Source organism: Ahaetulla prasina, chromosome 3, assembly GCF_028640845.1.
Source record: "Ahaetulla prasina isolate Xishuangbanna chromosome 3, ASM2864084v1, whole genome shotgun sequence".
Classification (NCBI taxonomy): Eukaryota; Metazoa; Chordata; class Lepidosauria; order Squamata; family Colubridae; genus Ahaetulla; species Ahaetulla prasina.
In genome coordinates, this window is record NC_080541.1 from 19,566,240 (window position 1) to 19,593,792 (window position 27,553).

The following is a 27,553-nucleotide window of genomic DNA, read 5'->3' on the forward strand; positions in this document are numbered from 1 at the left end:
GTGTATACTTCAGCCTTGGGTTGCTCAGATTCTTCCGCCAAAAAAACCCAGGCAATGGTTTTAAATTAACGTTTTGGATGTTGCTATGCAAATTAGAAAGCAGTTGTGGGCTTGCATAGCTCCCCTCCCTCGCAGCTGAATGCTGTGCTTTAGATCAGGGGTCTCCAGCCGTGGCAACTTTAAGACTTGTGGACTTCAACTCCCAGAATTCCTCAGCCAGCAAAGCTGGCAGGAATTCTGGGAGTTGAAGTCCACAAGTCTTAAAGTTGCCATGTTTGGAGACCTCTGCTTTAGATGCTAACTGAAGAAACATATTGCAAACATTATTTTGGTCAAAGCTAGCCTGTATGTAAAGCAAGAAGTCAGCTGTTAAGATCTAGAATAGGTTAAAATCCAGACTAAAACCTTTGCTGCATTTTGAGAAAAAATATTGGTCGACTTGCAGACAGCTAACCTTTTTTTTTTTTATGCACCTTGTATTCTTGCAGTTTTCAGAATGCAGACTTGCGAGGGCAGAGATTGCTTCCTTATTTTGGCAATTAATAGGATTGTACATGTCATTTTTTAAAATTAAATAATAATAAAAGGAGGAATCGAGATCAGGATAAATATCCCAGTCATGCTGCTTTTTTTTCATTGATATGAATTCCTTGACTTGGGAGAAAGAAGGAAAAAAGTCCACAAGTCTTAAAGGAGCCAAGTTTGCAGACCCCTGGTCTAGCTACACCTTGTAGTAATTCAGATAGGTGAGGGAGGACAGGTGAGGGAAGACGGTTCTACCCTCAAAATTGGATTTGGTTCTTTGCATCGCCACATCAGCAGATCTGTAGACCTGGAAATCCTATCTATTAAGGAGACAGCCTCTAGCTACCTTTTTCTGGAAATGCTGGCTTTTCAGAAGCAATGATTTCATTCAAAAAATTGGTCTGCAATTGTCACACCTTATGGCTTTCCTAAATGTAATTCACTCTTAATGACTCTTTAGCGTTGCTTTGTCCCCCTGAAGCACCTTATTCCAGGTTTAAAGGGCAGATGCTGTTGTGAAAAAGGTACCTCTATTCTTTTGTATAGACAACTTCTCTTTTTGTAACTAAATTCTTTTTTTTTTTTTTGGTTCTTGTCATTGGTAAAGTTTTAAATTAAAGCTGTAAAACTGTAACCGGTTGTTTATTTTGGTTCTGTATTTATTTCTATTCCTGTGTTGTAACTTCAAGAGAGTTTTGAATCCGACACAGGGTGCTGAAAACAATTTGAAAAACAGGCATATTTCCTGGCTTGGAAAAAATTAGCACTCCACTTTTCCACTAAACCATACAGTGATTCCCAATATAGCACAGTATTTTGGTTGTCTATAGTTAAGAAACCGACGCCTCTCCAGAAGGTGTTGTAGTACAGGTAGTCCTCGACTTATGACCACAATTGAGGCCAATATTTATGTTAAGTGAGAATTTGTTAAGGGAGTTTTATCCCATTTTACGACATTTCTTGCCACAGTTGTTAAGTGAATCACTGCAGTTGGTAAATTAGTAATCTGGTTGTTAAGTGAATCTGGCTTCCCCATTGACTTTGCTTATCAGAAGGGATGCTGCAACGGTTGTAAGTATGAGTCAGTTGTCAAGCATCTGAATTTTGATCACATGATCATGGGGACGGTGCAAAGGTCGTAACTGTGAAAAAGAGTCGTAAGTCACCTTTTTCAGTGCCATTGTAACTTTGAACGGTCACTAAATGAACTGTTGTAAGTCGAGGACTATCTGTATAACCAATTTATTCTCCAGTCTTCCGGAAAGATTTTGAAAAATTCTGCCCTATCTTCTACAAAAACCTCAGATATTTCGAGACAGAATGATCGTATCTCTGCAATTTTCCCACACTTCCAACCATTTCTCATAATCCTTTCCTTCCAGGCCTTTTAGTTATCATAGATGTTCTCCTTTGGATATACACAGTGGTGGGATTCAGCCAGTTCGCACCACTTTGGGAGATCTGGTTGTTAGTTTTCTGAGCAGTTTGGTGAACTGGTTGTTGGAAGAAATCACTAGGGCAGAGAACCGGTTGTTAAATTATTTGAATCCCACCACTGGATATGCATCATGGGACAACTTGCTGCTGCCAACTGCACCCAACTTCTTGTGGGACAATTTAACAATTCAATTTAAGTATTTAAAAAAATTTTTTTTTTAATTTTTGTCATTTACATTTCATCTTGTCCCTCCCTTTGCATCTGTTCTTTCATGATTCTATTCCACCATCTTTTTGGTATGTGTATCTCTTATCCCATGGCGAGTTGGCTTTGGTGAGTTGTTTCACAGCAAGTTGACTGCAGCGAGTTGTCCTAGATCCCACTTTGCCAAGGGTTTCTAGAAGATATATTCTAAATGTCTAATTCAGACTAAAAAGAAAGAATGACTTAAACCAGGAGTCTCCAACCTTGGCAACTTTAAGCTTGGAGGACTTCAACTCCCAGAATTCTGGGAGATTCTGGGAGTTGAAGTCCTCCAGGCTTAAAGTTGCCAAGGTTGGAGATCCCTGACTTAAACCATAGCACCCGTCTCTTCCTCTGATAAATTTATCTTACATTATCAGGATTGTTTTGTTTCTACCCAAATTCTTGGGTTGTTAATGCTGGATAATTGAGTTGTCCACGTTACAAAAACAACTTAACATCGTGGTATCTTCTAAGATGAGTTGGAGTCACTCTGAAGTACAAGTCAGTATTGTAAAAAATAACAGATTGTAATAAAAAATAGAGGCGAGAGGAAAATCTTATCAAAACATTGTTTTACTGAATCATGACAAACAAACAATTGTTAGAAAAGTGTCTCTTTAATTAAAATCTCTAGCATTAAGGTTAAGCAGGGTGTGTTGGAGGGAAATGAAACATTCTCTCCAAACCATGCGAAAGTCATCTAAACTTTTTATCAGAGACAGTAATTCAGTCTTCCCTCTCTTCTCAGCAGTCGCAGAAGAATAAAAGTGCACTCAGACATAGAATCTAGCTCAAAACTCACCAAAAAAAATAATACTCATAAAACAAGGTATAAAGCTTGAGCCCTCTGTTGCAAAGGTTTTTTTGTGTGTTTCAGTTTGTACTACCAGGTAGTAGAAAAGCACTTGGATCAAGCAACACTTGACATCTCTAGAGTTCTGGGTTCAACTGTTTGGCAAATGATGAATTGCTGGGTGCATTAACAGATTTGTTCTAATTTGATGAAGATCACTTTCCACGCACAGAAAAGAATGCCCACCAGCCGACGTGTAAAATGTGTGGAAAAAGCAAACGTGTAAAATGCGAACGAGATGAATGCAAATGAATTGTTGGAGAAGAGCAAATGTGCAAAACGAGATGAATACAACTTCCGCTGAAACAATGGTTGTAATCCCATCGAGTCACCCCGACTCCTGATAACTGTAGGAACAAAGTCTGCAGTTTTCTTGGCAATCTTGTCAGAAGTAGCTTGTCAATATCTTCTTCCTAGAGAGTGTGACTGGCCCAAAGTCACCCAGTTTGCTTTGTGCCTAGGGCAGAACTAGAACTCGCAGTCCCTTGGCTTCTAATCCAATTAACCACTGCACCTAAATTATAGTAGTATACTTTTAATGGTAGAAATTAATGCAGTAGGCCAAAAGGTTTCCATGTTATCACAAGGATAGATAGAGGGATTACCAATTTGTAAGAAATGGATTAGATGAAGTATTGCTTCCATCTATTAACCAAAAAAGATGCAAAAAACAAAAACAAAAAACAAACCTCTGCAGTGTAAGTATACAAAAAGTATACAATCAAAAAACTGAGAAAGCAACACACTACAGGGAAAGTTTATATACAATGACCTCAATATTTTTTGTTTAGAAAAATCCCCCAAATGGGACTTTGGCACATGAAACTTCTCCAAATAAGCCAGAGATGATCTCTTCTTCCATCTTGACTGTGATTCTGGAGTCCAAACATGACTATCCTACTTCCGAAGACCTTATGTGATCCCAGGATTAGTAACCGTGTGCTCTCACGAGAGTCAAAAGGACTAGAAAACTGAATGAAATGCCTACGAATGAGAAAAAGCAAACGCTTAGCCAGAAGTTACAGCAAGCCGAAAAGCTGGTTTTTCCAGCCTAATATTAATATGCAAGATGTGGGGTTTACAAACATGTTTTTATTATTCCAGGTGCATTTATGAAATGGAGCAGACCTACTGTAGAGATTTCGATAAGGAGACCTAACATGTTCTCCGACATTGGGAGTCCCACCCTTCCTTGGCATGCAAATCGGCTAAATTCCATCTATGCAAACAATTAACACACTTCTTATTGCACTCTTATGGCCATGTGATGGGACGTGCAAAAAAAAAAAAAAAAGAGTAAGAAATCGCAAGTCAAAAGATTCGAAGATGTGAAGGGAATCTGGAAGCTTCGTCACATACAGAATACAGCAGCGCAGGCAGTTATGTGTGTTTCTTGAAGAACACATTAAACCTCCCTTCCGCATTGGATGCCAGTCTGTTTCCAGGGCCAATTCAAGGTTCTAGTTTTGATTTTTAAAGCATGGGACTGGGTTATTTGAGGGACTTCCTCTCCCCAATTACAACTGCCCACTTCACCAAACCCAGCAAGGGCAGCTCCATCCATGGTAACTTTAAGACTTGTGAACTTCAACTCCCAGAATTCCTCAGCCAGCTTTGCTGAGGAATTCTGGGAGTTGAAGTCCACAAAGTTGCCAAGGATGGAGACCCCTGGACTAGGGAGCTATACTTGGCTGGTCCTAGGCAGTGGGCCTTTTCAGATGTAGTGCCCACATTATGGAGCCTTTCCCCACAAATGAGGCCAGCATCCATTTTGTTTCTCTGGAAGTCCATCAAAGCCCTGTTGTGCCATTAGGCCTGGGGACCTCAGGGTCTTCTGAAATATTGAGATGTCTCCACTGTTTTCCACCCAAGAGTTTTTTTCTTTTAGTGTTCTGTTTTTCATAATCTTAAAAGCTTCTAATAGTGATATTAACGATTATTTTGTATGTATTGTGTTTCCGTTTTGGTGTGTGCTGCCCACCTGTTTGTGAGATGGGTATTGATGAAAAATGAATATACAGTATAAACAAAATACATACAGTACAGTACAAACGGGGTAGGAAAAAAGAAATGTGATGAAATGTAGTTCACACCATTCAGGAAGCCACTCAACACCTTTTATTCTTGCAAATCGTCCTTGCTTCTTCCATCACATCCAAATAAGGCTTCCAGCAGGGGTGAAATCCAGCAGGTTCTAGAGAACCGGTAGCAGAAATTTTGAGTAGTTTGGAGAACTGGCCAATACCACCTCTGGCTGGCCCCAGAGTGGAATGGGAATGGAGATTTTGCAGTATCCTTCCCCTGCCACACCCACCCACACCCACAGAACCAGTAGGGAAAAATTTTGGATTTCACCCCTGCTTCCTACACTGTCTCGGATTCAGTAAACTACCCGCCTCCATTCGGAGGAAAATCGGTTTCATCCAATCGTGATCATGTCATCCAATCATGACTTTCAATTCCATCCAATCATGATTTTCTTTTTCTTCATAGGGTGATTTTACATTCCAGTCCTCATTCATTCTCTCTACAATTGGTTCAAGACTTCTTGTGGCCTGTCGCTTGGTTTTGTTTTTTGTTTTTATTGAATCCATTTTCACTTCAGAACCCTTTCAGACCAGAATTTGAAAGTTTGGTCCAAATGGTGAATTGAACAGTGCAAACTTAAGCCCCCGCCCCTTATGACACGATATGTGCAATATCATGACACACGTTCAAATATGGGTGTGGGTAAGCAAGAGGGTGTGTGGAGGAGCACTTCTTGAAAGCCTCCAGTGATGAAGCTCCCACAACTTCTGAAGGCAAGTTGTTCCATTGGTTGATTGCTCTGTCAGAAAATTTCTCCTTATGTACCCACAACTATTTAGATGAAACCAATTCATAGTTTCAGGGGCAGGTTCACCTATAGCTTCAGAAGTCATCTGTTCTACCCTTCTTCCTGGGGCTAAAGGGAGAGGGGTGACCTACGGTCATTCAGATGCCTTCAAGTCCAATGTGGGTCTAGAACTCAACTGTAAATCTTCAGGTTTGGGTGCCTTTAACGACTACACCATAACTGGCTCTTCGTTTTCCACCTAGATTAGAGATTAGTCATCTCTAAATTATATTGACAGTCAATACACTTTTATAACCTATTTCCAATTATTGTTGCCCATTTAGTAAGATCGGGGGGGCCTGGTGTTCTCCAGATCCTGTCCCTTGTATAGCCACTCTCTTGGTAAATGGCTCAAGATGGCATTCAGTTAACCCAGCTATAAAAATATATAAGCAATAATGAAACGGAATAAAGCATGAAATAAATTACAGTAGTGGCCAAAATTGTGGAAACCTTTTGGGAAAAGTGTATTTTCTAAAACCAGCTAATACCACCTTTTTTTGGAGTAGTACCACAAAATTATGTATCAATGGAAAGATAATTTAATCAAGAATGTAATGCAATAACTTTTATGAAGGATTTGTGATTAGAATAGCAGTTACAGTATAAAGAAGAAAAGGGAAACACGTAGAAAAAATGAGATATACAAAAATTATCACCATGTCAGTTAATACTTAATTGGGTAACTTTTAACATGAATTACGGCTTTACAACGTCTTCCCATGGAGTGAACCTAGTCTTTTAGTTCTGCAGCTGTTATAATGTCAAACCAAGATTGAAGGATTGCTTCTATTAACTGGGTTTTATTGCTGGGTCTCTTCTGACTAACAAGTTTTGGCTCCACAGATTTTTCAATTGGGTTAAGATCTGGGCTATTCCAAGGCCATTTCAGCAGTGGAATATGATTATCTTGAAACTCCCCCCAAAAAGTAGTGTTATTAGCCATCAAACCTCAAAAATACACTTTTCCCAAAAGGGTTCCACAATTTTGGCCACTAATGTATGCTGGAGGCATTCAGCAACTGAACTACTCACTCCAGAAAGGTTTACCAATCCTCCTGACTCAGAGCCTGGGGGGAAAAAAACAGGGTCTCAAGGCTTCATAAAAGAGGGCAGGATTGATATGGTCTGAATCATGAGAAGAATACTTTCTCTTAGGGCAGCTGCAACAGCAGACAAAGTAAGCTTCCGGGTCCCATAAGATGCCATGATTTAAACCAGAGCTTTCCAAACTTGGCAACTTTAAGACTTATGGACTTCAACTCCCAGAATTCCCCAACCAGCTCTCAAAATTCTGAGAGTTGAAGTCCACAAGTCTTAAAAGTTGCCAAATCTGGAGAGCCCTGGCTTAAGAGATAGGAACTGGAGTAGACCATGCCTGCTAGATCTTCCTGAATGGGCCCCAATAATTGAAGAACAATCATTCGCAAGTAACAAGTAAAGTCCATGTAGGATTTTAAAAGTGATAACTTTTAATGCAATTTTGAATTGCATCCAGAAGCCAACTAGTAAGCAACCGTTTACTCTCCAAACACTGGCATTATATGGACATACTGAGGTTCACCCAGGGGTGAAATCCAGCAGGTTCTGACAGGTTCTGGAGAACCGGTAGTGGAAATTTTGAGCAGTCCGTAGAACCGGTAGCGAAAATTTTGAGTCGTTCAGAGAACCAGCAAATACCACTCTGGCTGGCCCCCGAGTGGGGTGGGAATGGAGATTTTGCAATATCCTTTCCCTGGAGTGGGGTGGGAATGGAGATTTTGCAGTATCCGTCCCCTGCCATGCCACACTCACCAAGCCACGCCCACAGAACCGGTAGTAAAAAAAATTGGATTTCACCATTGGGTTCACCCATAACTATTAGCACTATAGCATTCTGACCAGCTGTAGCTTCCGAATAATCTTCAATGGCAGCTCCATAGAGAATACATTGCACTAATCCAGAAATAAAATATTTTCTGACAGGTGGATGCACCCACTCTCACAGCCACTCACAATTTTAATTTTCTACGGGTGGCTCTGGAGCATATGTGAAGCTCATGGGGATCTTTTTGGAAATGAAAATAATGCTGGAGGCAACATAGTTTCTAGTCTGCAAACAGCTTTCATTTTATCAACAGACAGCAGTAGTAGATATAACTAGTGCATTTTGAAATGTCTGACATTAAGGTATCCTTCAAAAGTCTTTTTAAAAAGTAAAACATATCATCATTCTGATATACAAATATTGCAGGACAACCATGCACCGATCTGATCCTCTAATAATGTGAGTGAACTCAGTAAGTTTAAACGTTGCTTATTCTATACTGGAATGTGGTTTAAGCATTGTAAGAATATTGATTTTCCCCCCACTAGAGGGCACATTTTTGGATTTTCAATCCGAAGGTTAAAATATTAATGGAAGAGCAGAGTTATCCAAACAGGAAAAACGGAACAGCAAACGTGGATGGCATATAAAAAAAAGATAACCTTCTTGGATTGTTAATACTGTTTTTATGTTCAATCAATTAAGATAAATTGATCGATGCGCCCTTTCTCCTGAATACAATTAGTCCTCAACTTATGGCTGGCATTGTGCCCGCAATTTCGGTCGTAAGTTATATTGGTCGTAAGATGGATCACTTTACTGCACCTAATTCTATCATTTTTTTTTAACAGTAGTCATTGAACAATAAGGCAAATGTCACGGTTGTTCAGCGAACTCACCGTTTACTATGGGATGGTTCGAAATCATGCATGGAATAACATTAAAGGAGGATATGGCTGAAGGATCGGATTTGGAGGACCCTCAATAGGTTGAGAGTTAAAGGGGCTAAATGTAACTCCATTATGCCCAAGTGGAGGCTCTTAGAAGATAACAACATGCTGTGTGAATGTGGAGAGACACAGAGCCCAGTTGATGCTGGTACATCAACTACCAGAAACATGTTATTGATCATGATTTATTTTTGGCCAATAAAGCCAAGAAGGTGGCTTCATTCTGGTGGTTTAAAGTTTGATCTAGACATGGAAGAAGGGGAAAAAAATGGGACAGTTTTTGCGAGAAACTGGAAGTAAATGCGAGTTTCTGGCAAAAATACCATAAAGCACGGTCACCTGGCCAGGGAGTGCTGCAAATAGCCGTAAATGCAGGACAGCTGTGTAGTGTCCAAAATGCAGTCACATTTTAGTTTACAGGTTTGTAAATGGAATTGGGGGTGGGGGAGATATATACTTTCAGCCTTGTGAGACAGATGAGACAGGAAATATGGCCAGATAAGCTAATTCTATTTTATTGTAAAGTTACACTAGCAGAATCTTGCAAGTCTGAAAGTATATATCTGGTCCTCATCCCTTTTATAGCCCAAGAAATCAGGAAGAGTCCCTTCTGGTCCTGCAGCCTCACCCATATTCCTGCTGTAAGGTAAAAAACTGCCTCTTCTCTGCATCTCTTTACCCAGTCTCCCAAAGTCATCCTCACATACCATTTACACATTCTTTCCTCCTATTTTCCTCACTACAATCCTGCGAGTTAGGCTGGGCTGAGCTGAACAAGAGTGACAGGCCCAAAGTCCTTCAGTTGAGCTTCCTGGCTGAGGATTATCGGGGTTCCCTTGGACTCCCCAATTCTACCCCAACATCCCAATCACTACATCACTCCACTGTTTTGAAGTTTGAAGTTGATCTCGTCTTCATGTTGGCTTGGAAGTGACTTTTTGGAACAATGAGTGTTTGGCATTTTTATATCGGATTATATTTTGATCATCCAAAATAGTGTTTCATGTGATGCAAACGGGCTTTGTTTTTAACTGCCATTTCGGGGTAGTAGATGAGGTGCTGGACTAAAAAGCCAGGAAACTATGATTGAGGTTTGAAGTTCAACCAGGCAATTTTTGCTGGTCACAATCTTTCATCATTCACTTTCAATCAACCTTGCAGGATTGAGAGTATAGAAGCAGAAAGGCAAGATATAAAAGGGATCAATAACAAAATCTAAGAAAAGCTCTCCTGGATCAGGTTTCTGTTGTCCAGCTTTCAGTATCCAGCCAGATGCATTTAGGAAACTCATAAGCATGTCAGAAGAGTAAGAGCTCAGTTCCAATGATGCCCCCTTCCTGTGGGTCTCTATGATAATAATTAAGAATTTTGGAAGCAATCCACAGCATCACCGGTAGTCCAATCCTCTATGCATTTATTCAGTCCGTATTTAATACGTGACCCATCATCCTATTTGATAGCACCAAATGCCATACGTTCAAGCCATGTTACATAACCAAGTGTTTTTATCTGTTCTGAAGTCCACGTATTTAATGAATATTATATGGGAGAGGAAGAAAAGAGTTTGGCCTAGTGGTTAAGGAACTAGGTCGGAAAGCAGGAGTACGGGAGTTCTAGTCTTGCCTTAACCATGAAAGCCACCTGGGGCACCTTGAACCAATCCCTCTCACTCAGCCCTACTCATCTCACAGGGCTGTTGTTGGGAAAATAGGAGGAGAAAGGTGCATTGAATATGTTCACTACCTCGAGTTATTTGTACAAATAATAAAGACAGGATGGCAAATAAAACCTCCAAACGTGGCATGATACAACAACATCATGGATAATCAATTGTGACAATAATAATAAAAATAACAATTAAGCACAGAACATAATTTTACACGTCTGGAGCAAAAGCAAGCTATACATCTAACCATTTTGTATGACAGTCATGTACCTTACAGGTTCTACTGAGATAGCTAGCTAGTCTTCTGTGGACAAACAACACTGTTGTGGCATTTGAACACTACGCCCGGTTGTTGCAGGGACAAAACCAAAAATTAAAGTGCTCTTAAAAAAAAGAAGACTGAAATCGTATAACCTCTGCAAATATGTTTTAGGGAACACCTCTGAATTTAAAATGTAAAGGAGATACGTTTCTTAATGCAAGAGAAATCTGTCTTTGAAGATGTAAGCCAGTCTTGAATCGCTAATTCCATACTTTGGGAAAACTCCTCAGAGTTACAATACAAGATGTAATCAGTGGCTCTGTGCCATATAAGGTTTTCAATGTCAACTGCAGCAAATTAAATTATGTTGGCAGGCAACTGAGAACCAGTGCAGATCTTTCAGTACAGCTGTTATATCATCCCTATGCCATGCATTGGTTAACACCATATATTTTTTTCATCAGTTGCTTTCCAAGGACAATCCCAAGTAAAGCTTACTGCAATAGTCAAGACAGGATATAATATCTGGGTAGTTCAGGAAGGGTCATAGCTGGCTCACTGGTTGTTGTGCGAATATGCTTCTCGCCACAGCTGCCACCGGCACATCTAATGAGCTTTCTGAGGGACTGCAACCTACCCAAAGTCCGTGTCCCAACTTCCTGCTAACAGTATCTTGTCTGGATTTAGTATCAGCTTGTTTTGCTCCTCTAAGGAGATTAAATCATTATCAAATTTAAGCAACATTCAAGGGTGCAAACTCCTAACGGTAAGGAGCAACAGAGCTTCATGAACACATGGCTGGCACTCCATCTCAGAGCTGCTGAGGATTATACCCAGTGGTTTCATGTAGATGTTAAATAGGTAACATTAGGGGTAAGACAGAACCCTATGAGATTACGCAGGTCAATAACTTAGGGGGTGACAGTAATTCCTCAACTGCATCTTCTGGGTGCATCTAAACATCTAAAGTAGTCTCAGAAGATATGAAAGTTGGGATTGAACATATGAGAACTGAGAAACCCAAGAGAACCAACCATGTTGCACTGGCTCCATTTAGTTTCTGGCTTACGTCATCCACCAGGGTGACCAAAGGAAGCCTCAAAATAATATCTGGGGTGAAACGGAAATGAGTACAGATAATCATTTTCTTCCACATGCATCTGGAGCTGTGAGGCCTTCAGTTCTTAATCTCCTTACTCACGACTGGAAGATTAGAGACTAACTTGTAGTTATAAATTAAACTTGTAATTATAATCACCTTCTGCGTCCAGGAACCACTGTTTTTCAATAAAGACTGTATTCATATCTCTTTTAAAGAAGTATAATCTCCACTACACAATGGAAAGGTATTTTTTTTAATTTATTTTTTATGCTTATAATACATTTCTCCTCTGAAAGCTCAGGAAGACTGACAGGACAAGAATCTGTCCTCAATTTATTCCCCCCCACCCCACAAAACCCTTGTGAGATAAGCTCTGTTGGGAGAAAACAATCAGCCCAAAGCCACTTTCTGAACTTCAAGGACATGGAGAACCTTGAACTTAGGATTCACTCCCCTCATGTACACATACACACCGATCACACATACACACATTCATATTCTACACTCCGCTTCCTTGTAATGGTGACCACATCAACAGGTGGGGGAGGTGGGATCCAGGAAATGAAGAATAGGAGATCAAGGAAGAAGGATGAAGGTCAAGATGGCTGAGAAAATGACAGAGCGACCAAGGGGACAGGGTTGGTGAGGAACACAAAAGCTGAGCACAGGCAGAAGACAGAGATGTGCAAGACCATACAAAAAAGAGCCCAGACATAGAGAGGAGGAAGCTGAGTGTGACAGAGAACTCACCTATCAATAAGTAGTACAATGTAGGGCAAGCTACAGAAAGAATGATACACAGGTACAGAAAGGAGGAGGAGGTGGGTGTTTGGGTCTTGGTTCCAAACCCTTTAAGAACCACAGAGCTAACCTGGACTTTTTATCTTTTTTTTAAAAAAAATATATCTGTGGCTCAATGAAGCATTCAGGGTCTAAATATCAAACAGACACCTGATCCCTTTGTCAGAATTCAGCAGTGCCATGGGATTGATCCAGAGTCCACACGAGGTACGACACAGGAACAATACTCAAGAAGAAACCAATTTTTGAGCAGCCTTGTGACAAACTGGATTATTCGGCAGGATTACCGTGCAACCATCTCTCTCCCCCCTCTTCCCCAAAGGGCATCGGAGGACTTTGATATCTTGATGGGCCACCTTATGTCATAACCCCTCTTTCCCTCATTATGAAATATATAAATAAACAATAATACATTCATCTACCCATAGCGGCAGAGTTACTTTTTTTTTTTTGAACCGAGAAAGCAAAATCAATTGTAGAAGTATTTTATCAACTCTTTATCATCTCTCCCACTTTTTGTTTTTCAGCCAATGCATTACTATATAACTGTATTTATACCAGAAGCTGCAGTTTCAGAACCAAGGGTCTTCTTTTAGGTGTTGAAAATTATTTCTCAGAAAGGAAGATCAAAACGAAACAAAATTTTCCCCGGGCTGTGTTCGTGCCATTGATTAACACCGTTTGTTCAAGAGCTAGAAACCACTTGCAAAGCAAGAAGAGGCTTTGTTTTTATATAAGAGGCAGAAAAGTGACTTCAGATTTTGCTTTATAACTGTTTCTACAAGGGCTACGGGCTTTCTTTTAACAATGAAAACTGGGGATTTTGGCAATTATTGCTTATCTTGGAAGGTAAGTTAGTTCATAACAAATTCTTCTCTGCCAGCTGAAACGGGCAATACCCAACTAGACTGAAAATATTTTTTGACCCAACGTCAGGACAGGTTCCATGTTCCAAATTCATTTCCTTCTAGAGCAGGGGGTCTCCAAACTTGGCAACTTTTCAGATCTGTGGATTTCAACTCCTAGAATTCCTCAGTCAGCCACAGGGAATTCTGGGGGTTGAAGTCCACAAATCTTAAAATTACCAGGTTTGGGGAGTCGTGTTTCTAGAGCATCACTGTGTATACATCCTTTGGAAAAAAAAATACTCTGCTCAAAATACTCTCTGGCACTGAGAAAAAGGAAATCAAGAGGAAGGAAGAGGCAGGGCTAAAAGTTAGATTGACAAAAGCATCTGCGTTATTATTACCTGTCTAGGTGTGAGCGTTATCACCAGATATACTTTCAGAATCAAAATCTGTTTTGCTTTTAGGTCCCGTTTCGTTCCAGCTCTCTATGCAGTCTGAAGCAGCATCGTCATCTATACTCAGCTGCACCCAATTTACATTGCCAGCCTTTGGTTTCTCTTCACCATCCTGACTATTTTGGCTAATCTGAACATCAGACTGTTCTGGACTTTCTGCGCTTAGCTTCCCAACTTTCTGGTTCTCCTTGTTGGGTAGCTGAACATTATGATTATTCTTTGGCCCAGGTGGCTTGGGACCCTTAGTTTCTGCACACTCATCAGTGACACTCTGCTGTTGATACTGGTCTAGCCATTTTAAGGTCCCCATCCTTAGCGAGCTTCTGTTCTCCTTGAACCAACGGACTATTTCCGTTCTGGTGAGTCCCGTCTGAGCTGCCAATTCATCATACTCCTGTGGGGAAGGCCACTGAGTTCTAACAAACGTATTCTTCAGTAAGCGGACCTGCTCTTGGCTGCTTGGAGCAAAGGCCGTGGAGCACTTTAACAAAGACGTTGGAGGTTGGGAAATGCTGACCTGCTCTGTTTGATTGGTTGCGCCGTTGGAAGCAACTGGGTCCTTATTCTTTATGCTTGATCCCATTGAGTCTAAGACGGCTTGTTCCATATTATCCCTAAGTTTTCTCCGTTCAGCAAACCAGCAGTCAACCTCTCTTCTGGTCATCCTGGCGTCGGTCCTAAGTCTTTCCAACTCGATATGTGTCGGAAAAGAGTTTTTAAGGAAACTTTCCTCAAGGATCGCGATTTGTTTTTGCGTTTTTCCTTTGAACTGCTGGAAAATGAAATCCGGATAGGGATGATAAGGGTGGTCCTGTCGGGCGCTACCTAGAGCAAGCTGGTCCTTGGCTACAGAGTCACTCGTGATATGGCTAATTCCCCGCTGATTCCGGTAACGATGGTCGCTGAACCACTTCTTGATCTCACTCCTGGAGAGCCCAGTGACTTCAATTAACCTGTAAACTTCTGCATCGTCGGGAAACTGGGTGACGATGAAGCTTGCCTTCAGAGAAGCAATCTGTTCCTTGGTTTTTTTGCGGTCGCTGGTTGATGCCGGCGATACGGTAGAGTGTGGCATTGTTGCTGTGCTTACTGGAGCGGCAGATGCGTTCTGCTTGGCCAAGACATCTGTTGGGTTGACATGCTGACGTTTGGCTTCTGGGGTGCCCAGCTGGTTCTGCACACCCCGTTTCTGACCCTGGTTGGCTGCCACAGCGAGGGTAATTGGGGAAACGTTTGATCCATTCGAGACTTGGGTCAATACTAGGCCAGTTTGACTGAGTATCTGACAAGGCACAGCCGTCTGAATCAGTGGCTGGGGCATCTTGGCTGTGGCAACATGGGCTGGGAGAACCGCAATGGTTTGGTGGGTTGGCTGAATGGTGCCATTGAACATCTTCTTCCTTGCCTCTTCCACCTCTTCGGGGGACCAGCTGATGCCGTGCTTCAAACGTTGAGTGGCAAACCAAATTCTAATCTGCTCTTCGGGGTGCTTGGAGGCGGCCGTCAGCCACGACAATTCTGCCTGTGTAGGATACGGAAACTTGTTGAAGGAGCTGATCATAGTAGAATTAGTGTCTAGTGCAGAATTGTATTTGGTACTATTCAGGGGAACAGGGACTTTGGGAACTAGGTTGATATTTGGCGGGAGCTGTACGGAGGGCATCACATGGGCCAGAATATCTTGAAGGATTTCTGCTCCATTAATACAAGTAATTGGCTCAGTGATATCTGAAAAAAGTTGAGGCATCCCATCAAGATGGTTGTCAACAGACGCTTTCTTGGCCTCGCAGTTAGGCTTTCCTAGGTTAATGATCTGGGCCGCTTTGTTTGTATCGCCTACCCTTCACAGTCAGGGCTTTCAACCACGGCTGGATCTCCTGTCCCTTCAATGGATTGTTCTAAGACAGTCTGATTGTTGAGCTTGATCAACTTAAGCTTGAAATTGTTTTCTCCCGGATGGAGCTTTGCGTTGTGCTCGGATAAGGAATCATACTTTTTGGTTGTAAAGTTGCATTCGGAACATACGTAGAGGGGGTTGAGAATCACATTGGGGTGTTGCATGTCTATATGCTCTGTGAATTCGTTCAGGTTCTGGGTGGAGTACGGGCAGTACTTACACTCGTAACCGCCGAGAGTTTTCCTCGTTGGGTTGGCTGGAGAAGATTTCCCCTCAATCACTTCACAGTCGTTCTCAAAAACGTCCTTGCCAGCTGCCAAATTATTTCCTAAGTCCTGCTCGGGAGCCCCAGGGGCTTTTCCTACACTGCAGTCCAAGGGGTCCCCGGACTCTGGTGCTTCAGATGCTCGTACCATACATGGAGTTGTTGACTTCCGTTTGCTTGCCATGATCGCTGTAGAAGTGCCCTTGGAAGCAACAGTCCCAAAGGTGTCCTCTTAAATGCTTTTAGCACTTCCAGGAATAATCCCAGGGTGGACTCTAAAGGAGACTAGTGCCATCCGTAGCTTTTGGCCGTGGCCCACCATACAAAGTGATCTGCATTACACCTGCATTATAAAACAAGATACACCTTGTTAAAATGTGCACATCTTCCTTCTCCCTGAAGGAAAAAAAAAGGCAATCATCACTCTACTTTTAACTCTACCTTTGGAAAGGCCAAGAGTTATACATTTTCAGGTAGCTCTCGACTTACGGCCACAAATGAGCCTAAACATTCTGTTGCTAAATGAATCCGGGCTTCCCCATTGTCTTTTGCTTGTCAGAAAGAAGATTGCGTGACTCCGGGACACTGCAAACATCATAAATTACATGCCAGTGGCCAACAGTCTGAATTTTGATCACGTGACCATGGGGATGCTGCAATGGTTGTAAATGTGAACAATGTCGTAAGTCACTTTTTTCAGTGCCATTGTAACTTCAAATAATCACTAAGTGAACTGTTGTAAGTCAGGGAGCACCTGTATCCTTTTAATAATAGTATCAAGAAAGCTAATAAGGGTTTGCCCTTTTTTATTGGCCAAGTGTGATTGGACACACAAGGAATTTGTCTTGGTGCATATGCTCTCAGTGTACATAAAAGAAAAGATACCTTCATCAAGGTACAACATTTAGTAATTTAGTATTTAGTAATTAGATGGTAATTATTTGAGAAGGCCAGGTGTTGTGGCCTGTCAGTCGCCAGCCCCTCCAGCGGCCGAATCAGAGGCGGCGGCGGAGTGTGAGTTGGGGCCAGCATCAAGGCAACCAGAGATCTCCAAGGATGAAGAGGGAACGGAGCTGTCAGAGATAGAGACAGAGGCCCTGGGCCGTCCGTCAACTTCCAGATGCAGAGGCAAGAGCCACCAGGTCTGGAGGTGGCTGATGAAGAAGAGGAGGAACAGCTGGGTCTTGTGCCTGATGCGCGGATGCGCAGCAGGCAGAGGAGAGGAGAGCAGTGGGATGCTATGGGCCGGTCATTGGGACGGAAAAGCCACCGCTGCTAGTTAAACCCCACCTTAGCTCTGAGGATAAAAGGCAGGGGGCAGAGATGAATAGGTGTGACTATTCGTCTTCCTGTCGGTCAGCCACAGATAATCCAAACTTCTGAATCCTGTCTGGAACTTTATCAGAATTCTTTTGTGGAATCTGCTGCGCTGAGAGTCAGCGCGCCTTCTGAGTGTGTGTGTGTGTCTCTGATGTTGGAAACGAGCGAGCGCATCTTCCAGGACTTCCTTTACGAATGTGGGGAGAGAGAGGCTCCTGGTGTGTTGGAGCCATTTCACGGGGAAAGGGAGCAAGCTTCGCTTTTGCACAGGCACTTAGAGATTTCGTTAGCTTGCTGTGCGAGAGAGAGACTCTGGGCCGGGGCTGCTGACGCTCCTAATAAAGGGAATGTTTAGTTACAAATGTTGTGTTTGGGAGCCAGGTCAGAAAACCAGGGTGATGTAGGATAGGGTCAGGAAATATGCTGGAAAAAAAGCAGAAGTAAACCATTTTTATTAGGCTGCCAAGAAAATGCATGGAAGTATCCCATGTATCTCATCTGCTCTCATGAAGAACCCAACAATGACTTGGCTTCTTAAAAAGAAATCTATAACAACCGAGTCTCATGAAAATTCATACCCCAGAATAATTTGCATTTATTTTATAACAAGCACCCTAGAGGTCTTAAACCAGGAGTGAAATCCAGCAGGTTCTGACAGGTTCTGGAGAACCGGTAGCGGAAATTTTGAGCAGTTCGGAGAACCGGTAGCGGAAATTTTAAGTCGTTTGGAGAACTGGCAAATACCACCTCTGGCTGGCCCCAAAGTGGGGTGGGAATGGAGATTTTGCAATATCCTTCCCCCAGGAGTGGGGTGGGAATGGAGATTTTGCAGTATCCTTTTCCTGCCACGCCCACCAAGCCACCCCATGCCCACCAAGCCGCACCCACAGAACCGGTAGTAAAAAAAACCACTGGATTTCACCACTGTCTTAAATCCAAAGGCATGGAATATTTCTGCCAGATGAGCTTCAATTCCCCAGCCCTCTGCCTCCAGCTGCTTTTATTTATTTCCAATGAAAAGAAGCGTGTTAAGTTTTGTTCTATCTCCCCACAACACGGCTGGTGACCACTTAACTATTAATAAATCAATAAAGAAACAGGACTGTCAGAGGATGTTTTTACATGTTTTCCTTATTGTGCTCTCAATGAGACAGAACTGCTGCATAAGACAGAAAACTCTGCAGGAGGAAACACCCGGATGACCAAGAAACTAGTAAGTTTTATTGGGGAAAAACAATCTGTTCCTTGGTTTTTTTGCGGTCGCTGGTTGATGCCGGCGATACGGTAGAGTGTGGCATTGTTGCTGTGCTTACTGGAGCGGCAGATGCGTTCTGCTTGGCCAAGACATCTGTTGGGTTGACATGCTGACGTTTGGCTTCTGGGGTGCCCAGCTGGTTCTGCACACCCCGTTTCTGACCCTGGTTGGCTGCCACAGCGAGGGTAATTGGGGAAACGTTTGATCCATTCGAGACTTGGGTCAATACTAGGCCAGTTTGACTGAGTATCTGACAAGGCACAGCCGTCTGAATCAGTGGCTGGGGCATCTTGGCTGTGGCAACATGGGCTGGGAGAACCGCAATGGTTTGGTGGGTTGGCTGAATGGTGCCATTGAACATCTTCTTCCTTGCCTCTTCCACCTCTTCGGGGGACCAGCTGATGCCGTGCTTCAAACGTTGAGTGGCAAACCAAATTCTAATCTGCTCTTCGGGGTGCTTGGAGGCGGCCGTCAGCCACGACAATTCTGCCTGTGTAGGATACGGAAACTTGTTGAAGGAGCTGATCATAGTAGAATTAGTGTCTAGTGCAGAATTGTATTTGGTACTATTCAGGGGAACAGGGACTTTGGGAACTAGGTTGATATTTGGCGGGAGCTGTACGGAGGGCATCACATGGGCCAGAATATCTTGAAGGATTTCTGCTCCATTAATACAAGTAATTGGCTCAGTGATATCTGAAAAAAGTTGAGGCATCCCATCAAGATGGTTGTCAACAGACGCTTTCTTGGCCTCGCAGTTAGGCTTTCCTAGGTTAATGATCTGGGCCGCTTTGTTTGTATCGCCTACCCCTTCACAGTCAGGGCTTTCAACCACGGCTGGATCTCCTGTCCCTTCAATGGATTGTTCTAAGACAGTCTGATTGTTGAGCTTGATCAACTTAAGCTTGAAATTGTTTTCTCCCGGATGGAGCTTTGCGTTGTGCTCGGATAAGGAATCATACTTTTTGGTTGTAAAGTTGCATTCGGAACATACGTAGAGGGGGTTGAGAATCACATTGGGGTGTTGCATGTCTATATGCTCTGTGAATTCGTTCAGGTTCTGGGTGGAGTACGGGCAGTACTTACACTCGTAACCGCCGAGAGTTTTCCTCGTTGGGTTGGCTGGAGAAGATTTCCCCTCAATCACTTCACAGTCGTTCTCAAAAACGTCCTTGCCAGCTGCCAAATTATTTCCTAAGTCCTGCTCGGGAGCCCCAGGGGCTTTTCCTACACTGCAGTCCAAGGGGTCCCCGGACTCTGGTGCTTCAGATGCTCGTACCATACATGGAGTTGTTGACTTCCGTTTGCTTGCCATGATCGCTGTAGAAGTGCCCTTGGAAGCAACAGTCCCAAAGGTGTCCTCTTAAATGCTTTTAGCACTTCCAGGAATAATCCCAGGGTGGACTCTAAAGGAGACTAGTGCCATCCGTAGCTTTTGGCCGTGGCCCACCATACAAAGTGATCTGCATTACACCTGCATTATAAAACAAGATACACCTTGTTAAAATGTGCACATCTTCCTTCTCCCTGAAGGAAAAAAAAAGGCAATCATCACTCTACTTTTAACTCTACCTTTGGAAAGGCCAAGAGTTATACATTTTCAGGTAGCTCTCGACTTACGGCCACAAATGAGCCTAAACATTCTGTTGCTAAATGAATCCGGGCTTCCCCATTGTCTTTTGCTTGTCAGAAAGAAGATTGCGTGACTCCGGGACACTGCAAACATCATAAATTACATGCCAGTGGCCAACAGTCTGAATTTTGATCACGTGACCATGGGGATGCTGCAATGGTTGTAAATGTGAACAATGTCGTAAGTCACTTTTTTCAGTGCCATTGTAACTTCAAATAATCACTAAGTGAACTGTTGTAAGTCAGGGAGCACCTGTATCCTTTTAATAATAGTATCAAGAAAGCTAATAAGGGTTTGCCCTTTTTTATTGGCCAAGTGTGATTGGACACACAAGGAATTTGTCTTGGTGCATATGCTCTCAGTGTACATAAAAGAAAAGATACCTTCATCAAGGTACAACATTTAGTAATTTAGTATTTAGTAATTAGATGGTAATTATTTGAGAAGGCCAGGTGTTGTGGCCTGTCAGTCGCCAGCCCCTCCAGCGGCCGAATCAGAGGCGGCGGCGGAGTGTGAGTTGGGGCCAGCATCAAGGCAACCAGAGATCTCCAAGGATGAAGAGGGAACGGAGCTGTCAGAGATAGAGACAGAGGCCCTGGGCCGTCCATCAACTCCCAGATGCAGAGGCAAGAGCCCCCAGGTCTGGAGGTGGCTGATGAAGAAGAGGAGGAACAGCTGGGTCTTGTGCCTGATGCGCGGATGCGCAGCAGGCAGAAGAGAGGAGAGCAGTGGGATGCTATGGGCCGGTCATTGGGACGGAAAAGCCACCGCTGCTAGTTAAACCCCACCTTAGCTCTGAGGATAAAAGGCAGGGGGCAGAGATGAATAGGTGTGACTATTCGTCTTCCTGTCGGTCAGCCACAGATAATCCAAACTTCTGAATCCTGTCTGGAACTTTATCAGAATTCTTTTGTGGAATCTGCTGCGCTGAGAGTCAGTGCGCCTTCTGAGTGTGTGTGTGTGTCTCTGATGTTGGAAACGAGCGAGCGCACCTTCCAGGACTTTCTTTACGAATGTGGGGAGAGAGAGGCTCCTGGTGTGTTGGAGCCATTTCATGGGGAAAGGGAGCGAGCTTCGCTTTTGCACAGGCACTTAGATATTTCGTTAGCTTGCTGTGCGAGAGAGAGACTGGGCCGGGGCTGCTGACGCTCCTAATAAAGGGAATGTTACAAATGTTGTGTTTGGGAGCCAGGTCAGCCAGGGTAATGTAGGATAGGGTCAAGAAATATGCTGGAAAAAAAGCAGAAGTAAACCATTTTTATTAGGCTGCCAAGAAAATGCATGGAAGTATCCCATGTATCTCATCTGCTCTCATGAACGACCCAACAATGACTTGGCTTCTTAAAAAGAAATCTATAACAACTGAGTCTCATGAAAATTCATACCCCAGAATAATTTGCATTTATTTTATAACAAGCACCCTAGAGGTCTTAAACCAGGAGTGAAATCCAGCAGGTTCTGACAGGTTCTGGAGAACCGGTAGCGGAAATTTTGAGCAGTTCGGAGAACCGGTAGCGGAAATTTTAAGTCGTTTGGAGAACTGGCAAATACCACCTCTGGCTGGCCCCAAAGTGGGGTGGGAATGGAGATTTTGCAATATTCTTCCCCCAGGAGTGGGGTGGGAATGGGGATTTTATAGTATCCTTCCCCCTGGAATGGGGTGGGAATGGAGATTTTGCAGTATCCTTTTCCTGCCACGCCCACCAAGCCACCCCACGCCCACCAAGCCGCACCCACAGAACCGGTAGTAAAAAAAAACTGGATTTCACCACTGTCTTAAATCCAAAGGCATGGAATATTTCTGCCAGATGAGCTTCAATTCCCCAGCCCTCTGCCTCCAGCTGCTTTTATTTATTTCCAATGAAAAGAAGCGTGTTAAGTTTTGTTCTATCTCCCCACAACACGGCTGGTGACCACTTAACTATTAATAAATCAATAAAGAAACAGGACTGTCAGAGGATGTTTTTACATGTTTTCCTTATTGTGCTCTCAATGAGACAGAACTGCTGCATAAGACAGAAAACTCTGCAGGAGGAAACACCCGGATGACCAAGAAACTAGTAAGTTTTATTGGGGAAAAACAATGTACTGGAAAATTTAACAGTCCCAAAAGATTTGCATGATTGCAATTTTGGCTAAAGCACCAAGATAATATCCAATCCCTAGATAGAACTACAATATAGGTAGTCCTCAACTTAACAACAGTTCATTTAGTGACCGTTCGAATCAGTAGTCGGTTCCACTTACCTTCGCTACCAGTTTGGAAGCGGGAACTCGCGCGCGGCGCTTCTGCACAGAGCATCTGTGATGACGTCCAGGCGGGTGGGCGGAGCCTCCCACCACTGCCACTACTGGTTCTCCCGAACCGGGGTGAACTGGTAGAAACCCATCACTGGTTCAAACCCTGACAGTTACAACGTTACTGGAAAAAGTGGCTTACGACCATTTTTCACACTTACGACCTAGCATCCCCATGGTCACGTGATTTAGATTCAGATGCTTGACGGCTGCAGTGTTCTTGGGGTCATGAGATCCGCTCTTGTGACTTTCTAACAAGCAAAAAAATTGCAGTAAAAATTCCCCCCTCCCCTGCATTTACATTCTAGCAAGCTAAAAGTTTCCCTGTCCAGTTGTGTCTGACTCTAAGGCAGGGATCTCCAACCTCGGCAAGTTTAAGCCTGGTGGACTTCAACTCCCAGAATTCCCCAGCCAGCTTTGAAGGTTGGAGACTCCTGCTCTAGGCCACAGTGTTCATCTCCGTTTCTAGGCCGAGGGACCCAGCGTTGTCCGAGGACAATATCTGTGGTCATATGGCCAGCATGGCGATACACCAAAGGCACACGGAACGGCGTTACTTTCCCACTGAAGTGGTACCTATTTATCTACTCGCATTTGCATGCTTTTGAACTGCTAGGCAAGCAGGAGCGGGGGCAAGTAACGGGAGCTCATCCCGTTCGTTGTGTGGGCTGTCAGCTCTCTAGCTTACAAGCTTAGTGTCTTAACTGCTGAGCTGAGCCACAGCAAACTACATAGGGTTAATTCTGAGATGCTTTCTCCATTCCCACTCCTGCTTGGATTCAGATTTCTCTTATCAGACCATTGTTTAGGGCTAAGCCGTGGCTCTTTCTCATGTCTCCCAAGGTTATTTTCACAGACTATTAGAATTAAGAAGGATCTTGTCTCAGACTTTTTCCTACATTACATTCCTGCTTTGGACTTGAATTTCTTTTTATCCGATTGTTGCCTTGGCAACAGCTCCTCCCCCTGTCTCTCAAGGCCATTCCCTCTTCCTTCTACAGCAACTCAAGATGCTATGGCCTGCAAGTGGGTTGGTGGATCATTATCCTACTTCTCAGTAATTCCAGAACAACAAACCCTAAAACGTAATTTAGAAAAGGGTTATCCAAATGACCTTTCCCAAGAAAACCTGAGCATGAAAGACATGGCATATTCCAAAGATGTAAATGCCCGCGAAATTATTCCTTTCCTCACTAACTAGGCAAGTGGTCCTGGGAGATGTCTAACTACTCTTTCTCCTTGTGCATTTTCCTTTCAAAATTCATCTTTGGGAGATACACAGATCTTGGGGCTTTGAGCTTGGGGACATTCATTTGGTCATTCCCAGTTCTAAGAGATCTGAAAGGTCTTGCCTTAAGGGGCACAGGTTTTTGATGCCTCCAGATAAGCCAGGTCTTGCATGTCAAAAAGTGGGCAGGATCTGGGCAAAGAAAGAAATAGAATAGGCAGAATAAAAGTTACATTTTAAATGTAATTAAATTTGAATGCAATTGAATTAATTAAACAATTCTCTCTTCTCACCCTTTAAAAGTGACCACAGAAAAGCAGTTTAAAACATGCCAGGGGCCAGCCCGGTACTGTTGTTGGTGGAAGTTATCTGATGCTTCTGTTTTCTTTCTGGCCCGGCCATCTTCTCACAAAACCTTTCTCTGATAGTAAAGACTATATTCCAGTGATAGCTAACCTTTTTCTCGTCATGTGCCAAAAACGTGCACGCGATAGCATGTGAGCGTACCGTATTCCATAATGCAATGCGTCCCCTGTGCATGCACACATGACTCTCGCTCCCCTGCATGTGCACGCGACCCCTCCCTCTTCCCTGCACATGCACACATGACCCCCTGCTCCCCCCGCATATGCACGTATGATCTCCCTGCCCGTTTTTGGCCTAACAGGCCTCCCTGCAGCCTCCTGGGCCCAAAAACAGGCCATGGGGGGGGGCACTGCTCCCACCCACGTGCGCATGACTCCCTGTGCATGTGAGCATGTCTCCCACATGCGCCCCGCCCCCTGCGCATCCCGCAAATCAGCTGGCTGGTGGGAGGCTTGTGCGCATGTGCAGTGGAGCTGAGCTGGGCGATGCTTCGCATGCCCACAGAGAGGGCTCTGCGTGCCAGCTGTGGCATGCGTGCCATAGGTTCGCTGTCATGACTATCTTCCATAGTCAGAATGACAGAGATTCAAGCTCCAGCTTGCACTATCCACTACTGATCACATCAGTAGAACATCTTTCTTCAACCTCATACCTTGTCAAGGCATTGAAGTCTATCAATGGTGGCTTGAAAGCTCCATCACGCTTCTTGATCAAAACTCAGTTTTCCTCCTGGCAAAACTTAAGATTTTGCTAAGAGGGAAGCCACTGCTTCTTTGTTTCACATTAGCTCACACAGAGAGACCCTGGCATATCCGGAGGCATCAAAAACCCATGCTCTTTAAGTCAAGACTGAGATTTCTTAGAACCAGGTAGGACCAAATGAGCATCCCCAATCTCGAAACCCCAAGATCTGTGTAACTCTTAGCATCCCTGATCATCTCCCAAAGATGAATTCTGAAACAAAAACGCATGAGGAGAAAGAGTGGGTAGATATTTCCCAGGATCATTGGCCTGGTTAGTGAAGATTTAACTTTGTAGGCAATTAAATCTTTAGAATATGCCATGTCTTGTCATGCTCAGGTTTTCTTGAGACCGTGGATATCCCTTTTCTAAATTATGTTTTAGGGTTTGTTGTTCTGGAATTTCTGAAAAGTAGGATAATGATCCAACAACCCATTTGCTTCTTGATCATTCGATTTTGCTAAGAGGAAAGCTCCCTCGTTTCACATTAGCTCACACAATAAGGGAGACTAGCTTATTAACAGTAGGTGCACTACTTCCCTGTCTCCTTACTTGAATGAGTTCTAAAATAAAAATGTAAAAATAAATAAATAACTGTGTGACTTTGAGAAATAGAACTTGGGTATTAGAGGATACTAACTCCAGAGCAGAGAGAGAAATGATCTGATCTGAAATAAACCATCAATCAATTAAACTGCTACCAGCAACAGTGATTTGGCATATTTCCCAAGCTGCACTTAATTAAATTTTTGATCCAGAAGATCCATGGGTAGAATTAGTGATATGGCTCATTATTATTCAAAACTTATCCTTCAACTTCCGGTTGATGTTGCAGCAAGAAAGGCTTGGAAAATAGCCGGCTCCGCCGAGCCCTGCAAAATCCAGCCAGTAACCACTGTTAGGAGACCCTGCAGGGTCAAAGCTGCCTTGTAGGAGTGGCAAAGAAAGGAGAGGCGCTTCGTGGACCACAAGGAACTCAGAATTTCCTTGTTAGGTCCAAAGCAAGCTCTCCCGAACGGCAGCAGGGAAAACGGCCATTTTTAGCAGTCACAAGCTGGGACAACTGGGACCATAAGATATGCGCTGGAGCGGTCCGTGGACAGAGCATTGAAACTGGGTGAGATAACTTCCAACTCTTACTCCAAAGATTTAATTTAAGTACAAGAATTTTAAAAGATAACCTCCAAGCATTAAGGAAGCAGCAATTAAACAAACGGAAAAGATTAAAGAGAATTAAGAGGTGAAAAAAATGCCCAAGGGAAGCTTTAAAATATAGAAAGCCTGGAAAAAAGCTTAAACAATTCAAAAGGTGATTTTTGGGAGAAACTGTCTTGCTTATTTGTATTTTTAAACCCCCTGGACTTATTGGATAATCAGCTGTTTTTGACATACTGTTTAACGTTGGACTTGAGAGCAGGAGAAACTACTGGAAGAAAAGGAGCATTACAGTGTTAATAGTCAGTGAAAGTGAGGTCCAATACACATACAGTCTAATACACAAAATAGAAGAAAGTAAATAACACCTGGAAGGTGCATGGCTTTTAAACATATACAGTATAATTAAAAGAAATATGGGACCTCCCATCTCCAGGAACAGTATATAAGGCCAATCAAGTTGCTTCTTGAAGTGAAGACAAAGCTCTCCTTCCTGGTTCCATGTTTTCAAAGCTGAGTCTTATTTCATCGCTGGTATCAAGAATGCTTAGTATGTTTAGGGCATCCATAACGCTCTGCCGTACCAACACCACCTTACCGCTTGCTATTCCTTGGCTTTTACTACATGGTTTCTTGCCTCTGCCATATGGAAATGTCAATCTCTAAGTGCCATATGTTGGAGATTTCCTAAGATTATGTCTCCAAGTAGGGGACAAATGAGAATGACTTTTTGCCGGCTTCAGCTGGGATACAGAATGCTGGTTTATCTTCAGCAGGAATTTTCCTTGTGTTCTCAAGATATGACAGAGCAGTGTTAAATTTATGTTTTTCCAACAAAGAAGGAAAGGGAGACTAGTATAGATATTTAGAGATGGATAGTAAAGGTATTTCTTTGTCGGTAAAACATAAATTTAACATAAAAATCGTTTGTCACGAAAGTGACTGCCTGCGAAGGCCTCTGGATTGGGGATGAAAGGTGAAAACCAAATCAGTATGCTCCATCCCATAATTAGGTAGACCAGGTTGCCCTGATAAACTGGTCTCACTGGAGGAAAACCATAACAGAGCAGTATTTTTCAATCTTGGCAACTTTAAGATGTCCCAGAATTTTCCAGCGAGCGTGGGGAACCTCCAGCCATTTGGGAGTTAAAGTCCACACATCTTAAAGTTGCCAAACTTAAGAAACACTGGTATAGAGGAATAGCTTCCAGCGCTGAGATAGTCAATTAACCATCTATTTTGTCCCTAGTATTTGTCATTTAAGTTCTTCCTAAGTAGAATCATGTGAGATCTTGGTGGAAATAGGACAAATGACTCTCTTTTCCCTTCATTACAATACAGCTTGCAGTTTCTTTATAAAAAAAAATCCTAAAAAGCTTTGAATCACTACCAGCACAGCAAGATCACAACTATTTATAGTCTAAGCATTCTTTCACAAACATTTTCCTGTCTGAAAGTGAGCACATCTTTTACCCAAGTGTAAAGTTGAATGAAGTCGGGTCATTCAAAAGTTTACTTTGACCCAGTCAGTGGTGAAAAAAGTAAGGTTTCAATGGCGAAAAAAGTG

The 27,553-nt window shown here is 43.0% G+C and overlaps 2 protein-coding genes across 2 annotated transcripts; both read right to left on the reverse strand.

Moving 5' to 3' along the window:
- Positions 1 to 2,807: 2,807 nt before the first annotated feature.
- Positions 2,808 to 16,694, reverse strand: ZHX2 (zinc fingers and homeoboxes 2). Its single transcript, XM_058175274.1, is given in 3 exon segments — positions 2,808 to 4,046; positions 13,775 to 15,667; positions 15,670 to 16,694. Coding segments are annotated over 2 exon segments (2,394 nt in total). The 5' UTR covers positions 16,175 to 16,694; the 3' UTR covers positions 2,808 to 4,046; positions 13,775 to 13,778.
- Positions 16,695 to 18,530: 1,836 nt separating this feature from the next.
- LOC131194217 (zinc fingers and homeoboxes protein 2-like) lies at positions 18,531 to 23,816 on the reverse strand. The gene is made up of 2 exons (XM_058174954.1): positions 22,446 to 23,816; positions 18,531 to 20,039 (listed from the first exon to the last, which is right to left on the reverse strand). The coding sequence occupies exon 2, from the start codon at positions 19,878 to 19,880 to the stop codon at positions 18,531 to 18,533; it is 1,350 nt and encodes a 449-aa protein (XP_058030937.1). The 5' UTR covers positions 19,881 to 20,039; positions 22,446 to 23,816.
- Between the last annotated feature and the right edge of the window lie 3,737 nt (positions 23,817 to 27,553).